Below are 15,765 nucleotides of genomic sequence, written 5' to 3'. Positions count from 1 at the left end.
AAAGGGATATCAGGGACAAAATCAAACTCCGGGAAAACAGGTTTTGACAAACTTTTTTCAAAAAAAGGTGAATACAACTGACTGCCATCTTAACAAATGCTGATATTAGCTACGCCATTTGTAAACTTTGTTGGACAGCCAGAAATTGAGCTTGGAGCATATTTGCATTATATAATTAAATAATCAGTATCATAAATTAGCATTATAGCTACAATGTTGTATGGCATTATAGCCTGTTTTATTGCATTTCAGGCTAAAATCAGACTAATGGGCTTGTGCCATACATGGGCAACGTTGTTGGCTCAATTATTCGTAAAAATAAAAAGGCATGGAGAGACAGAGACATGGGCTGAGGGACACATAGTGGCCATCATGCAGATGGCCCTAAATTTGTTAGTACACCCCTGGTCCTAGACCCCAAGGTGTTAAATTTATTATTATAAAACAGTTCAAATTCAGAAATTCAATGTTTTGCATCTTTGCTTGACGAAATGTCTGAAAATATCGGTTTTTAAAATTGTTTATCAGTTTTAATGTGATTTTGCAGGTCATATTAAGCTGTCACTGTAGACGTCCTCAGTTCGACTGTCGCCCTTTCCTCATGCAGTTCCTCGCTCTCCATCTTCCGAACTACACATTCAGCAGGACGACAAAGGATGGACAAACGCTGGAATGCAGGAAAGACCAAGATATGTGTGTAAGTTCACACAATAAGTAAGGCCTTAAATGGTATTAAAATGTCTTAAATCAGTCTTTTAAAAGTCTGAAAAATGCTACTGCATTAGAAGTAGAATTTTTAATAATTGTTTTTATGACGTTGCACTGTAAAAGCTCAAAATAACCATTAACTTAAATAATAATAATAATAATTTACTAACTGCATCTTGTCACCACAAAGTCACGTCTTTTATTATAATAAATATTTGGGTGAAATTCCCCTAATCTTAAGTAATGAGTTCAGTTCATGTTGTTTTTAACCTTTAATTGTGGCTGCTGTAGAATTTGTCTTAGATTTAATTCTGAATGGCGTAAAATAAGTCTGAAAAAACTTAAATACCAATTTCTTCAAAGCCGGGAGAACCTTAGTTCACACACAACTGTAATTATTGTAAGTGACGTTAGCTGAACTGTTTTGGGGACTCATTGATTAAGTGATGAATACAGATAAACCACACATAGCACAGTCACATCTGGAGGCAGGAGATAGCGATTAAAGTGGAGGTTATAGTCCTATTCCCACTGTCACTACACAGAGGTTATATGATCTTTGTTGAGGTTTTTATGATAATGTTGGTTTTATTTTTTGTTAAGCTGCTGTGTATTGTCCTTGCTTAACTCAATCTAAAACTCTCCTTTGAACACTGACCTGTCTGAAGGTTCCTGCTGTCAAAAACATCTGTCCAGCCGCCCACAGCGGCACCATGAGAACAGAGGAGAGCGTCATGGTCCATCCCAGTGTGTACGCCCAGTCAGGGTACACGTACCAGCCATTGATCTTGAGGTGTTTGTAATCAACCAGGTACAGGATAAAGGAACTCTGTGAAGGTGAGAATTACAAAACATAGTTCAGCGACATAAATGAGTACAAAAATGTGTCACTCACTGAGAAACTAAGTGAGGACATAATTAATTAATTAATTCAGTGAAGGAGTTGTGTAAATGTACTTTATTGGAGACAGATAGTTTACCCCTTTAAATGCAGTAAAATTTTAAAACACTTTGTGGTCTCAACATAGGATGCTGTTCTTTTATTTTTGTTTTTGTAAATTAATTTTGCAAAAGTATATTTATGTTATAAAATGTCAGAATGACATGTTCTCAGATTGTACCTGCAAGGAATATAAAGATTAACAATTGCACGAATGAAACCATTCCTATTAAACCCTCCCACCCTTACTTCCCAGCTGCTACAGAAAAGGGTTGAAAAGAAAAATAATTAATGATTTAATTATTATTATTAATAATAATAATAATAATAATAATAATAAATCAAAATGTAACATTCATGAGAGATTAGTGAGGAAGGGGGCTGGAGGTGCAGCATGGCACTTAGTAGTCATCTAAATAGTAGCCCTATTCAGATACTCAGTGAAGGGCTTCAAGATCTTGTCAAAGGATTTACTGGGTCTGTAAGTTGGAATATAATCTTTTCAAGTTTGGTATTTGGCATCTTCTTAAGCCAAGCATTGTATGTGGAGGGAACAGAGTGCTTCCACTTAAACACGCTGAGCTGTAAAGGCCAGAACACAGCGTTCTATCTATGGTAAGTGTGCAGCTGCAGGTGGTGGGACTCCAAATAGGGCCATGAGAAGATCATGGTTAAGGTTAAATATTTGATGCCAGAAATGCGTTAAATTTCAACAGGACCGAAACATGAATATGATAAGTGGATGACTGTTTGCCCCTGTTACAAATATCACTGGTGCCTGTGTTAATTTTAGGTCAATGCGACATTGGCATATTGTACCTTGGAAAGAGCTTTACACTGTAATAAACCTTAACATACAAGAAAAGTGGATTAAATCTTGAATATGGTCCCACTGGTTTTCAGGTAGTGATGCATCTTATATGCTCTCAAATCTGCTTCAGATGGGTTGTCAGATTAGAGTTAATGGAATTAATTGAGTTGAAAATTATGGAGGTGGATCATCTCTGGATAGGATCCACAGCCATAAGAGTTTCAATGAGGGACCCAGGAAGGTGAATAGGGAAATGGGGATAGGAATGTTTAATAAAATAACTTTATGCTTAACTTGAAGAAACATACACATATTACAATTAACTAAATAAATAAATTGAGTGTGTGATTAATGACTAATATGTTTAAAAACATTTTATTGTAGTTGATTCCCATGCGTGCTGCTAAGAGTAATCAGTCCACAGCTTCTCAGGCAGGAGGAGAGAAGACGCTGCTCTCCGCACTGTTGGAGTTTAGCTGTAGTAAGTTTCTGTGGTAATGCTGACACTCTTGCTCACTAGATTAGAGGCGCGGGAGAGTTCTTAAAACATTCAAATGTTTTATTGGGGAATGTTTTGTTGAATCTAATACAGTGAAGTTGTAAAATGCTTCCATTATCCAAAAAGAACCATCACACCACCAATGTGCAGTTGAGTGTATGATGTCATCTTGCTACTTTTGGCACTGGTACTTAGCTATTTTCATTGGAAAAGATTTCACTGGAAATTAGATGCAGTTTTTTAACTGATGGTATTAGTAGATGGATGTAAGCATAACATGCAAATAAATCAAATTCAGCTGTACTGTGAAGACAGTGGAAGATAAATTCAAATCATTGTCAACAAGTTAGGAGGGCCAAACATAACGTTTTAAAACTTTTCTGACTCACCAATGACAGCACTGGAACAATGTATTTCCAGCAGAATTTAAAGAAAATATTCGGCTTCTGTCCTGTCATGTCCTTAATGACGTTAAAAAAGCGGTCAGCACCTGATGGAAGTTCAGACTTTTAATATACTTCATTTCACATTAAGTTAAGGTATCTAAATTATACTGCAAAAAGATGCAAAAGATGAGTATAATTAAAACCAAAGGACAAGTATTCAACAAATTATAATATTGTCTCAGATTCAGATAATGTAAACAGATCTATTGTTTTGTTTGGTAGGAAATACTTGAAAAGACAGACATTGATGAAAACATTGTTCAAATTCGGCTTTTAGTGCCTCAAGAAAACAATCTGATTTTCCCTTTCTTGGCAAAATTCTGGAATCTATTTTTTTAACCAACTATATTTTTATTTAAATATCTTTATTAAAACAAAAATTGGTCACCCATAGCTTTGCAACCACCTTACCAAAGACCTTAAACACTTGTAGCTCATTATGGGGTTCCTCAAGGAAGCATTCTGGGCCCTATTCTATTTTCTTCATACATGCTCCCTTTGGGTAACAATATTAGTAATCACAATAGCTACGTTTCAAATCACATTCATATTCTGCTATTACTCCGAATATGACTATATTTTGAATCTGATGTCAGTAAACAGCATGTTCCATTTAGATATTCTGAATTAGGCTTTTATTCCAAATTTAGCATTTTTTCGATTAAGACGGGGTATGCAGATGTTATTCTTGTTATTCTGGTTTTAATATTATTATTTGGGCATGTACACAGTGCATTTGTACACTACTTTTAAACATCATGAAAGACTTGAATATCACATTTATTGTTTGACTTTTTTGGTACACACAAATATCGCAGCAAAACCTTTCAAGAAGGTGGTTAAAGGAATGACAGTGAGGCTGCGTTCATATGGTCAAACTGGTCCACGACCAATGGGAAACTTTGAAAAAAAACAACCCTATTTTGATGCAAAATGACAAGCAGCATGTTACTGCACGTTAATTGGAGTAGATCTTTTTCATAAATCATTTTAGTAAGAATACTGTCTTTTTCGGAATAAGGGCAAAATGTACTCTTTTCCAGTTGTTTGTGTGCCCGTATTGCTTGTTAATCTAAATTAATATCTTGTTGACCAAAAAAAATAGAAAGGCAAAAGCTGCAGTCAGCGTTTGACATAAATAGTAAAATCACAAAATCAAATGGTATCATTAATGAATGTTCTTAGTAAGTGATTTTTACTTACCAAAAATCCATCCTATAGCCAGGCACTGACATACAGCCATAAAATCCTGACAGGCCCTGGTACAGCCATAATAATCAATAAGCTGGAAAATGTAAATTCCTCCCTAAAAGGGACAAAAATGGATATCATTTTAAATACAACACATTTTAAACAGTGTGTTTTTATGTTTAAATATGCTTCATAGATGTGCTTTTATGTCAACATTTTGTTCACCTCAGTGACCAGGATCAGATGTATGAGGAAGAAGGACACACAGACGATGAGGACAAAGATCTCGTGTTTCACTGGTGCACGAAACAGCTTCGGAAACAAGTCACTCACAGAGGTAATAAAAGTCTCTACATTCACAAACTGGGGGTTAAATGAAAGGAGCAAATCGTGTGATTTACATGTGTACCTTTAAGTGTGCCTTCAGTTACCATAAATTAATAGTTAGTGCAACAATCTTACGTGTGTGTCGACACTCAACAGAATAAGCATCAGAAAAAAGCACACAGACCAGAACTATGGCAAAGGCATCATAGCTGTTGCTTGAGGGTAAGCAATGAAGGCCAAACCTGGACCTGCAAATTGGACATAAACAAGAAGAGATTCGAAACTGTTGTGCTATATATACACATTTGCCTTCATATTTGGATTTCAAAGATTGACTTTTTTAAAGACCTGACTCGGCTACAGTGTCGACAGTAATACCCTGTTTGTGAGCCATGAATCCAAGTACAGAGAAGACGACAAATCCAGCAACAAAACTGGTCCCACTGTTCAGCAGACAGAGCCAAAAGCAGTCCCTGCATGTCACAGAAAGACAGACAAGGAGCTCTTGTTATTTTCGTTTTGACATTTTAATAGTTTACCATGGCTTTTATCATATGATGCTAAAGCCATTTTCTAATCTTAAAATTGGAGAAAGTTATTTGACATCTAACTTTAACTTACTTGTAACAGTTGTTGTGGTACTGATTATAGCTGCCCAAAACAGTCAGAGACCCTATCGTCAAGCTATAGGAAAAGAATATTTGAGATCCTGCCTCTATCCAGACCTGTAATGTCAAGAAAATTAGAAATTCAAAATTGTGTTTTAGAATGGTGATGCCCGTCAGTCAGTCAGTCTATATTTCTGAAATTACCAGGAAAGTGTCTACAGATGTTTGTGGTCCCCAGAAGATGAATCCTAAAGACTGGTGAGCCCATGACTTTTCCTTTAGCACTACCATCATGTTCACATTTGTGTTTTTACTTGAAATGCTGTGAAAATAATTGCATGGACTGACATGAAATTTAATACACATATTCATGTCCACCTAAGGTTAAACTGTAATTACTTTGATGATCCTGAATTATCATCCAGCGCATCTGCAGGTCAAAATATTATTTGTCCTATACTTTGATTTATGGGCAAATACCTGCAAAACTAATATCATATGCTTCAGCCTCAGCTGCACAGTACTTTGTGTTCATTGCTAATTAGTAAAACTAAGATGTAAACATGGTACACGTTCCTGTTTAACATCAGCATGTTACCATTGTTATTGCAAGCATTTTAGCATTTAGCTCAAATGATGGCAGATTCTTGTTTCATACACACTTCCCTTACCATTGTGCATCCTCTCTACCAAACCTTTACTAATGGTCCAAACTGAACACATAACTGCATCTAATTATGCTCCTCTCTAGTGATTCCCGATTTATTCTGAAGTTAATATTGAATACCTCAAGGTTTGCGAGGTGTTTCAAATCTGGATACAGGTAAAAGTATATCCCTTCCCAAGCTCCAGGTAGAGTCACGCCCCTGATGAGGAGGACCAGGAGCATCACATAGGGGAATGTAGCTGTAAAATACGCTACCTAAAAGAAAAAGGAAATATTATATATTTAAATATGATTTTAATAGTGCTTACATCAATGAAGACCTTGAAATACTTTGTGACTTATATAGCATAGATTTCTCAGTGAAAACTTCCTTGTTCTTTTTGTGAAAATCAAAGCAAATTAAATATGTCCACAGACCTTTCCAGAAGATTTAACACTTTTCCAAATACTAAAGTAGCAGCACACCCAGCTGGCCAGTAAACACAAAGCCAGCTCCCATCTCACACTGCCCAGCTCCTCAATACCTCCAGACATGCCCAGCATCCGCCGTCTGAGGGGAGGGAAAATTTGGCTAATGTTAACCAGCAATTCCATCATTTAACTCAGATTTTTTTTTACTTTTTTACTTTTTTTTGTTACTTGTCAGTAAAATGAGAAAACATCATTGAAGGCGTGCAATTTTCTAATCTTGCATCAAAATTCTCTGAATATGATGCATCCAATTCTGGACAGGAACTTTTTCTTTGTGTTCTGTCTGTCCAAATAGCATAAATCCCAAAATATAAGCAAAACAGCTAGCTGGCAATAGCATGCATGTATGTTCCTTATCTGTATTTATTGTAGTTATAATATCTAGATATTAAATAATGACCTAAAGCTTAAAATAAAAAATATCTATAATATAGAAAATGCAGGATAATCTGCAAACAGTAAGAGTGCAGAATCATTACACATCAAAATGTTGTCAAATCAAATGGGTACATTTATAATAATGACATTTTTGACCAAGAAATATTTTGTAACATTTCTACTGATGCAACACAGGGCAAAATCCATGCATATTAGTGACAGTTAGATTTCATAATGGCTTTTTTGAAGAAAAGACTTACTCCCAGAACTCAATTGCAGCAGAGGTAGTGTTGGTCTGATTTGCAGTCACATTCGATGAACTGCGAGTCTCAAGACCAAGGCAGTTAGCTGGGTTTGGGGACAAAGTGAGATTTCATACTGGTAAATGAATGAGGGATGACTGCCATATAAAATAATTGCCTACTACAGCAATGGTTTGAACAGTTCAAACGGCTTGATAGGCAGCCATCTACAACACACTCAATACAAATTTAATCTAAAAGAGGATGCGTTTTCAGGCAAGCAAAAATCACGTTACAAAAATCTTTACATGCAGTTGTGAGAACTCTATTGATGATTAATAGTTTTACCACTGTCCCAACCCAAAACCGATTGTGAGTAAATGCTCATCTTATCTTACCTGTATTCCAGGCGTTCTCACAAGTAGCCCAGGGAAGCTGGGATCTGAATGAGAACACCAGGTAAAAAAGAGCCCAGACTTGGATTATGATGTAGCAAAAGTCGTAAAGTTTCATCATGAAAAATCCATATCCAATGCCTGAAATATATTTAAAAAAAAGTCATGGTGTAAAATGTTCAAACCAGTGTAGGTAATTTAGCATGTCAGAGGGGCCAAAATAGTTTTGGGAATAAAAGAATAATTGTCTTGACAGGAATATATGATGCAGGCTTTTTCTTGCATTAATTTTAGATTTCACTTTAACTCACCTTGTGCCAGCGGACAGAGTTTCCTCCAGCAGGTGATGAATCCTTCCTGGGTGTGCTGACCAATTGCAGTCTCCAGTAGGAATAGAGGTATTCCACACACCACTGCTAACAGACCATACGGCACCAGAAAGGCACCTGTGGTAAATACACAGACTGTTCATGGAAATGACAAATTCAATCATAAGCTCTGACTTTCATTAAGAAAAATAAATGAATCCAGTGGCTTTTTGTGTGATTCACCTCCACCATTCTTGTAGCAGAGGTAAGGGAATCTCCATACATTGCCCAGGCCAACCACATTTCCTGCAACAACCAAAAGATATTCAGTTTTACTGGCCCACTGTCCTCTGTCTCCAGTCCTCTTCTGGTTTTCTGGTTTCCGTCTTTCTGGGTTCATCTTCAGACTTTAGAGTACAAAATCCCCCGTGTTGTTCTTAAGTGTACTGGACCAAATATTTAATAGCTTTACAGCAGAGGCGGACTGAAGTGACAGGAAGACAAATCAGGTCTCTAAAGATTGTCCAGGTTCCCTGTGAGCAATTTCAGAGTGAATGCAGAAGAATTCAGAGACAGGCCCCCTGAGGTCTAAGTTTGCATGTGGCGACGCAGGAGTCACAGGGCCATTCATTCCTTGGCAACCTGCGGAGAACAGGTTTCTCTAAAAGAGAGACAGACTAGAGGGTAATAACAACTAAACTGAATTTCTGGTGAGTTCTGAGTTCAGTCAGAGGCTAAGGTGGACTCAAAAAATTATTTGGCGCCCTCATGTTGGTGTCAGTTATGGAGTCACCTGTGTTAACAAATGCAAGCATCTCTTCTGATGGGTCTTTGTGAGTGAGCCGGAGTAGCCTTATCTGGGGATTGAGTGTATTTAGTCTGTCCACAATCGTGCTCCGCCATGATGTGGATGTAGATGTAATGGCTGGTGGTGTGATATCATCAGGTTGTTTAGTCCTGCTACTACTGGGGTTAACTCAGTATGTCCATGGTGTTAAAAAGTGTTCCTCCTCTGTTGGAGTCTTTGTAGTTCTAGCTGTGATAGTAGTTACTTCCTTGATGTTAGAGCATTGGGCGACCAGCTGCTTCTTTGTCAGTGTGGAGGTAGACAAGACTACAATCCTAAATGATCAACTTTCATTTTACTTTTTAGGAATTTTATATGAAACATTTGGTAATGAGATTTTATGGTTTCAGATAGATTTTAAGCTTTCAAATTAACTACATTTCAGCTATCACTGTATATATAGTATATACACTATGGGAGACACTTAAATGGCACTGCTCAAAATAGTGCTGAGTTTTTTGGTTTTTTTCTAAATCAAAACATCAGTTTTGATGATAGATAATTTTAGCCACTTATGAATGCATTGTCAATTCTGAAATAACAGTTTCGAGTAAACCTGAGTTTAACAGGGTTATTGTAAATAGGTACACTGTAAAATCTGAAAAGTTGATCTTACTTAAAAAGATCTAGGAAAATGATTATTAATGATTATTAAATGATTGAGTAAATTGAACTATTCTTACGTTATTTGTACTTTATATCTATTTGTAAGGTTTACTTAAAATTTTGTTTTTTTACTTCATTTTGTCAAGTCAACTTAAAATTGCTAGGTTGTTGTCGCAACTTAAGCAAACCACATCAGTGTGACTTAATTAAAAAGTTGTGTTTAATATGTAGTATTCAAGGACTGATAGCATTTCATTGATAAAGTAAGCACAAAAATAATTTGTTCGCAAGATTATTTTCATTGTATATTCAGATTAAATCTTTCTCTTTGACTTTACTTGAGATTTCAACAGGATTCCATGTCATGCCATTTAACACAAACATCAACACTCAATCAAGCTTCAGCAAACTTGCAAAATAAATTAAACATTCCATCAAACTTGTATATTATGCACATGTCTGGACCTCTAATAAACAAAACAACACTTTAGGTGTTAAATTGTGCTGTATGTCTGTATTCTGTTGACTGGATGCTATTAATCACACTTGTGTATTCTTAAGCATATTAACAAAACAGAACTTGCAAAACTTACAGATATCCTAAATCCTTTTCGTCATGATACAAAATACACAAAACTCTTCATTCAGGTCCAACTGACTCGGTTTACTTAAAAAGTTTGTGTTGTTTAAATCATTGCTGGCTTTAGACCAATATGTCATCAAATTATGAAAAAACGTATTTAAAGCATCAAAGATCGGTTTGCATATATATTTCAATTAATGCTTTCAGATGGTAGGATATGGTGACTCTTTGAATAGATCCCTCTGGCTCTTGCAAAACAGCAAGGTAAGCCTGTTTTTACTGGAACTGTTTTTCATTTTAAGAAATGATTCATGGGCTGATGTCAGGAAATAGTCAAATTAGGAAAAATATATGATAAAAGAAATAAAGATCAGTTTGAAACACACATCAAACATAGACATTGATGTTGAGATGAACAGACAAAGAAGAAAAATAGAAAATCAGCAGAGGGCTGGAGACAGAGGACAGTGGGCCAGTAAAACCGAATATCTCCTGGTTGTTGCAGGAAATGTGGTCGGTCTGGGCAACGTGTGGAGATTTCCTTACCTCTGCTACAAGAATGGTGGAGGTGAGCATTACAAACAACTTACAGTGCACTAAAAATGTTCATATTGATGATTGGTGATTAAAATATATCATTTGTAATATCTATAAGGTGCCTTTCTGGTGCCGTATGGTCTGTTAGCTGTGATGTGTGGGATACCTCTGTTCCTATTGGAAACCTCAGTCGGTCAGTACTCCCAGGAAGGATTCATCACCTGCTGGAGGAAACTGTGTCCCCTTGCACAAGGTGAGTTGATTTTTGCAAGAAAAAAAGGGGAAGCTAACATTTAAAAAAAAGTTGAATTTGTACACGAGACTTGAGAAACTAAACTTGAGAAATTAAATATTTTTTTGTCCAAATATAACTCAACCAGCTCTGAAAATGTGGCTCAAAGAAATATTCAAACCATCTCCAGAGATTAAAAATGCATAACTGCACAAGGTAAACTGTTTTTTTATTTGTTTTATAGGGATTGGATATGGAAATTTGATAAGTAAACTTTATGACTTCAGCTACATTATAATCCAAGTCTGGGCTCTCTTCTACCTGGTGTTCTCATTCAGATCCCAGCTTCCCTGGGTCAGCTGTGAGAACGCCTGGAATACAGGTACATTTAAACGGTTAAAGCTTGCAAAAAATTTCCTATATATTTATTAAACAATATACACACTAAACATTTTTCGTGTGTTTGCTAAACCAGCTAACTGCATGGATCTTCAGATTTTGGATTCTCCTTCAAAAAATTGGACAAATCAGACCATGTTGACGAACACCACCTCTGCTGCTACAGAGTTCTGGGAGTGAGTTTGAATTAGTTTGCTTTTAATGACCAATAATGACACCCAAGTGTAAACCTGCAACACTTTTTCCATACAATCAGGACAATTCCCTTATGGTATCCTGGTAAAATGTCTGAAACGTGCCGTCATTAATCAGGCTTTTCTCATGTACTGTTTGCACGTTTTCCTATGAAAAGTAATGCACCAAAATCTGCACATATACCCATGCTGTCATGAGCTAGTAATTTGTGTATAACTATGTTTCTTTTCCGAAACTTAACCACAGTTACTTCACTTGCCTTAACCTAACATAATGTCATTCATGGGGTGCATATTAGTAGGATATCATGTGTGCATTAAAGACCTTTTGCTCACTCACAGGCTAGCAGCCTGCTGAACTACAGTAGACCCACTGGCTACCTTCACATACATGAGAAGCAGTATTAACATTTTTCACCAAGGATTAACTGTCATTTAGTAAACTGAGTGATATGACTTGACATCACTTTGTAACATCATGCCAAATATTTAGAAATCATCACCTCTTGAATGTCCCTTCTCCTCAGACGACGTGTGCTGGGCATGTCTGTAGGCATTGAAGAGCTGGGCAGTGTGAGGTGGGATCTGGCCTTGTGTCTTCTGACCTCCTGGGTCTTCTGCTACTTCAGTGTCTGGAAAGGTGTCAAATCTTCTGGAAAGGTTGGAGTAAATATTATTATTTTTTTTTTTTTTAGATTATTTTTTGGCATTTTTGCCTTTATTAGACAGGACAGAAGACTGATAGCATTGAAGGCGGGAGAGAGAGCCAGCCGCAAGCTGGAGTCGAACCCGCAGCCGCTGCAGCAAGGACATTGCGCACATTTATGGTGCACCTGCTTTATCCACTGATCCACCCGACACCCCGAGGAGGAAATTTTTTTTTATTAAAATTTTAAACATATAGTACATAGACATGGTCAATACAACAATTTTAGGTATCCTAATGTCTAGTTTTCTATTTTCATTAGTAAACTGCAACTTCTGGTTATTACAATTCATTCATGAGGTTTTGTTTTTTAAAGGTAGCATACGTCACAGCCACTTTCCCCTATGTGATGCTCCCCATACTGCTCATCAGGGGCTTAACTCTGCCTGGAGCTTGGGAAGGTATCTACTACTATCTGTATCCAGACCTAAACCGCCTGGCAAACCTTGAGGTATTTTGTTTATGTTTGCATGTAAAGCGTACAGCATGACATATGCTTTTTTAGAATGTCTTTCTCCAAATGTAATTTAAAAAAATAATAAAAACAGGAGTGACAGGAAATATTTTTAAGCTGTTCCCGCTGATTTGTTGGCTCTTGAACAGTTTTCACCCATCATTTAATCATCTTAAAGGGGACTTATTCTGCTCATTTTCAGATTCTTACTTATTATTACATATTTTGTGTTTTTACTAGAACATATTTACATGCTTTGATGTCCAAGAAACACTTTATTGTGCCTTTATTTATGTGCTGAAACACATGCAATCACCTTTTAAAATGCTCCATTTTTCGCCCCACAAAATCTTCTAATATAGAAACTACAAAAAGCTGCAAATTACACCATTACATTTATGACATTACAGGTCTGGATAGAGGCAGGATCTCAAATATGCTTCTCCTATAGCTTGACTATGGGGACTCTGACTGTTCTGGGCAGCTACAATCGCTACAATAACAACTGTTATAAGTAAGTATCAGCTACAAAACACAATCACTTACAAATGAATACTTTAATAGCGTGTAGTGTGTACTAAAAGTCCAGTAAATAACTTCACATTTACATTTCAGTTTGCAACATTGCAATGCCAGTTTCCTCCTTTTGACAAGACTGTCTCTGTGACCTGCAGGGACTGCTTTTGGCTCTGTCTGCTGAACAGTGGGACCAGTTTTGTTGCTGGATTTGTCGTCTTCTCTGTGCTTGGATTCATGGCTCACAAACAGGGTGTTTCTGTCGACAGTGTGGTTGAATCAGGTCCAGTCTATTCAAAAATGTCAATTTTTAGTACATCATTCAAAGTTGAAGACATTATTGTAACATAAATAGGTATATAGAATAATAGTATCAAGTCTCTCGTCATACACTTCGCAGGTCCAGGTTTGGCCTTCATTGCTTACCCTCAGGCAACAGCTATGATGCCTTTGCCACAGTTCTGGACTGTCTGCTTCTTCCTGATGCTTCTTATGCTGACTGTTGACACACATGTAAGATGTTTTCTTGTAAAATTTGGCAATGCCTTGAGGGTACAAGAATTAAATTTTTGCTCATTGTATTTCATCCGCAGTTTGTGACAGTCGAGTGTTTTATCACCTCAATAAGCGACTTGTTTCCGGAGCTGTTTCGTAAACCTTGGAGACACGAGATGCTCGTCCTTTTCATCTGTTCATCTTTTTTCCTTGTAAATCTGATGTTGGTCACTGAGGTAAATAAAATATTTCACAGAATGTACGCTAAAACATCTACTGTTACACTTTTTAAAATATTCCTCATATTAAAATCTCGTCTCTTCCTATTGCAGGGAGGGATTTATATATTCCAGCTCATTGATTATTATGGCACAACCAGAGCTTGTCACTATTTCATGGCTTTATCTGAGTGTCTGGCTCTGGCCTGGAGTTTTGGTATGCAAAAATAATTTATATTCTTATTATTTTTAAGTATTTGATCTAACTATTTATATATATTTGTGACTCAGATATCTTTATTCAATAATCAGTCATGAGGTCATGTTTTACATTTAAACATCCCACCCTGATCACAGACTATGAATTTTGATCAGGTGCTGATCGTGTTTTTAACATCATTGAGGACATGACAGGACAGAGACCGTCTGTTTTCTTCAAACTGTGCTGGAAATGGATCATTCCTTCACTGTCACTGGTGAGTCAAAAAAGTCTGAAACAAAATGTAGTTGCTCTAGTAACAAGAATGTACAAAGTAGTTTTCAGGTGTTAGCACTCAACAGGAATTAAAGCTGATAATGATAATGATGCCATCAGTTTTGCAGGTGTCTGGTCCTAAATCGAAGTATTGGATGATTTAAAATATAACATGGTGATGGTGCCAAAGATATTATAAGTCATCTGAGGAGGACAAAATTTGCATTCAATTGCATTCAATAGTTTTGCAGGTGTCTGGTGCATTCAATAGCTGTGAAGACATTTCACCAGAAACCAAAAAATGTCAGCAAAAACTCAGGGGATCGCTAAAGTTTTCTGGGATTCATCTTCTCTGGACCATGAATGCTTATTCAAAATGTACTATGAATGTATCCAATACTAGTTGAGATATTTCAGTCTGAACCAAAGTGATGGACTGGCCAACCAACATTTTCATGCAGCTCGCAGGGCTAAAAATCACAGCTGCCACTGATGTACAAATCAGTCTGTAGAATAAATCCTATTTGGTAGTCTCTTTTTTTTTCTCCAGTTCAGCAATAATCCATGACATAGTTGTGTGGAATAATTGAGGCTATTTGAAAGGGGCTCTGGAGGCTTACTAATATCATTTTAAGATAAACTCTTTATTCTGATTCCCACACCCCATTAAAAAAAACCCAAAAGAAAACATAACTCTCCAAACCTTCACAGATTTCCTTCATCCTGTACCTGGTCGATTACAAACACCTCAAGTTTAACGACTGGTACAGTTACCCTGACTGGGCTTACGCACTGGGATTGACCATGACCCTCTCTTCTGTTCTCATGGTGCCACTGTGGGCAGCTAGACAGATGTGTTTTACAGCAGGGACCTTCAGACAGGTCAGTGTTCAAAGAGGACATTTCTGCATCTCTTGATGTCTCAGAGACCACAGGTTTACTTTTCAATTTGTGTAAAAAGAAGATTGCATTTACACTGTGTTGGATAGGACTGGAGCTGATGCAATCATACTTAATGGTGTATTTAGTTATGCATGATATTCATCCAAATCCTTTGGTGTGGTCCAAGAGGGATGGCTGTCCTAAACTTTTAGCTCTGGGGATCAAAAAGTCTGTGAGGGCTATAATTGTCAAAGTAGTGTGTTAACTTACTTTGTTTCTTGTTGTTTTCCAGCGTTTTTCTTTCCTTTGCCGTCCTGCTGAAGATCCAGCCTGGCAGAGCAAAAAAATGGGAGAGGAGGGAACCGCTGTTGAGCTGGCGACGCCTGTAGTGACCACTTAGTGTGAACGGAAAATTCAGATTAATGAATACATTTGGTCGCATTTGATCATGTCCTCAATTATGCTAAAAGAAGCAGTCGGCGCCTGGTAAAAGTTTAGATTTTCCCTGTACTTCATTTTTACATTACAGTTAGACATTTTAGTTATAACACATTTCGAACTTGTGAGATGTCATCTGACTACCACGTAAACACTAAAGCATTTTAAAAATAAACATGTTTTTTTCCTCAT

The 15,765-nt window shown here is 36.9% G+C and overlaps 1 protein-coding gene and 1 pseudogene across 1 annotated transcript; one reads left to right on the top strand and one right to left on the bottom strand.

Moving 5' to 3' along the window:
- Positions 1–553: 553 nt before the first annotated feature.
- Positions 554–8,391, bottom strand: LOC121951290 (annotated as a pseudogene).
- Positions 8,392–10,432: 2,041 nt separating this feature from the next.
- LOC121951231 (sodium- and chloride-dependent GABA transporter 3-like) lies at positions 10,433–15,535 on the top strand. Its single transcript, XM_042497485.1, has 14 exons — positions 10,433–10,595; positions 10,683–10,817; positions 11,041–11,178; positions 11,272–11,371; positions 11,917–12,049; positions 12,412–12,546; positions 12,960–13,063; positions 13,224–13,348; positions 13,466–13,578; positions 13,659–13,796; positions 13,893–13,995; positions 14,154–14,254; positions 14,965–15,135; positions 15,428–15,535. Exons 1-14 carry the CDS (start codon positions 10,439–10,441, stop codon positions 15,533–15,535), a joined length of 1,761 nt encoding a protein of 586 aa, XP_042353419.1. The 5' UTR covers positions 10,433–10,438.
- The last annotated feature ends 230 nt before the right edge of the window (positions 15,536–15,765 follow it).

The sequence above is a fragment of the Plectropomus leopardus genome, chromosome 12 (assembly GCF_008729295.1).
Source record: "Plectropomus leopardus isolate mb chromosome 12, YSFRI_Pleo_2.0, whole genome shotgun sequence".
Lineage (NCBI taxonomy): Eukaryota > Metazoa > Chordata > Actinopteri > Perciformes > Serranidae > Plectropomus > Plectropomus leopardus.
Note: the sequence above shows the minus strand (reverse complement) of the source record. Positions and strands in the feature narration are given on the sequence as shown.

Coding starts and splice junctions, on each gene's coding strand:
- LOC121951231 (XM_042497485.1), top strand. CDS start 10,439: ATGAACAGACAAAGAAGAAAAATAGAAAATCAGCAGAGGGCTGGAGAC. Junction 10,596..10,682: donor CTGCTACAAGAATGGTGGAG/GTGAGCATTACA, acceptor AATATCTATAAG/GTGCCTTTCTGGTGCCGTAT. Junction 13,349..13,465: donor CGACAGTGTGGTTGAATCAG/GTCCAGTCTATT, acceptor TACACTTCGCAG/GTCCAGGTTTGGCCTTCATT.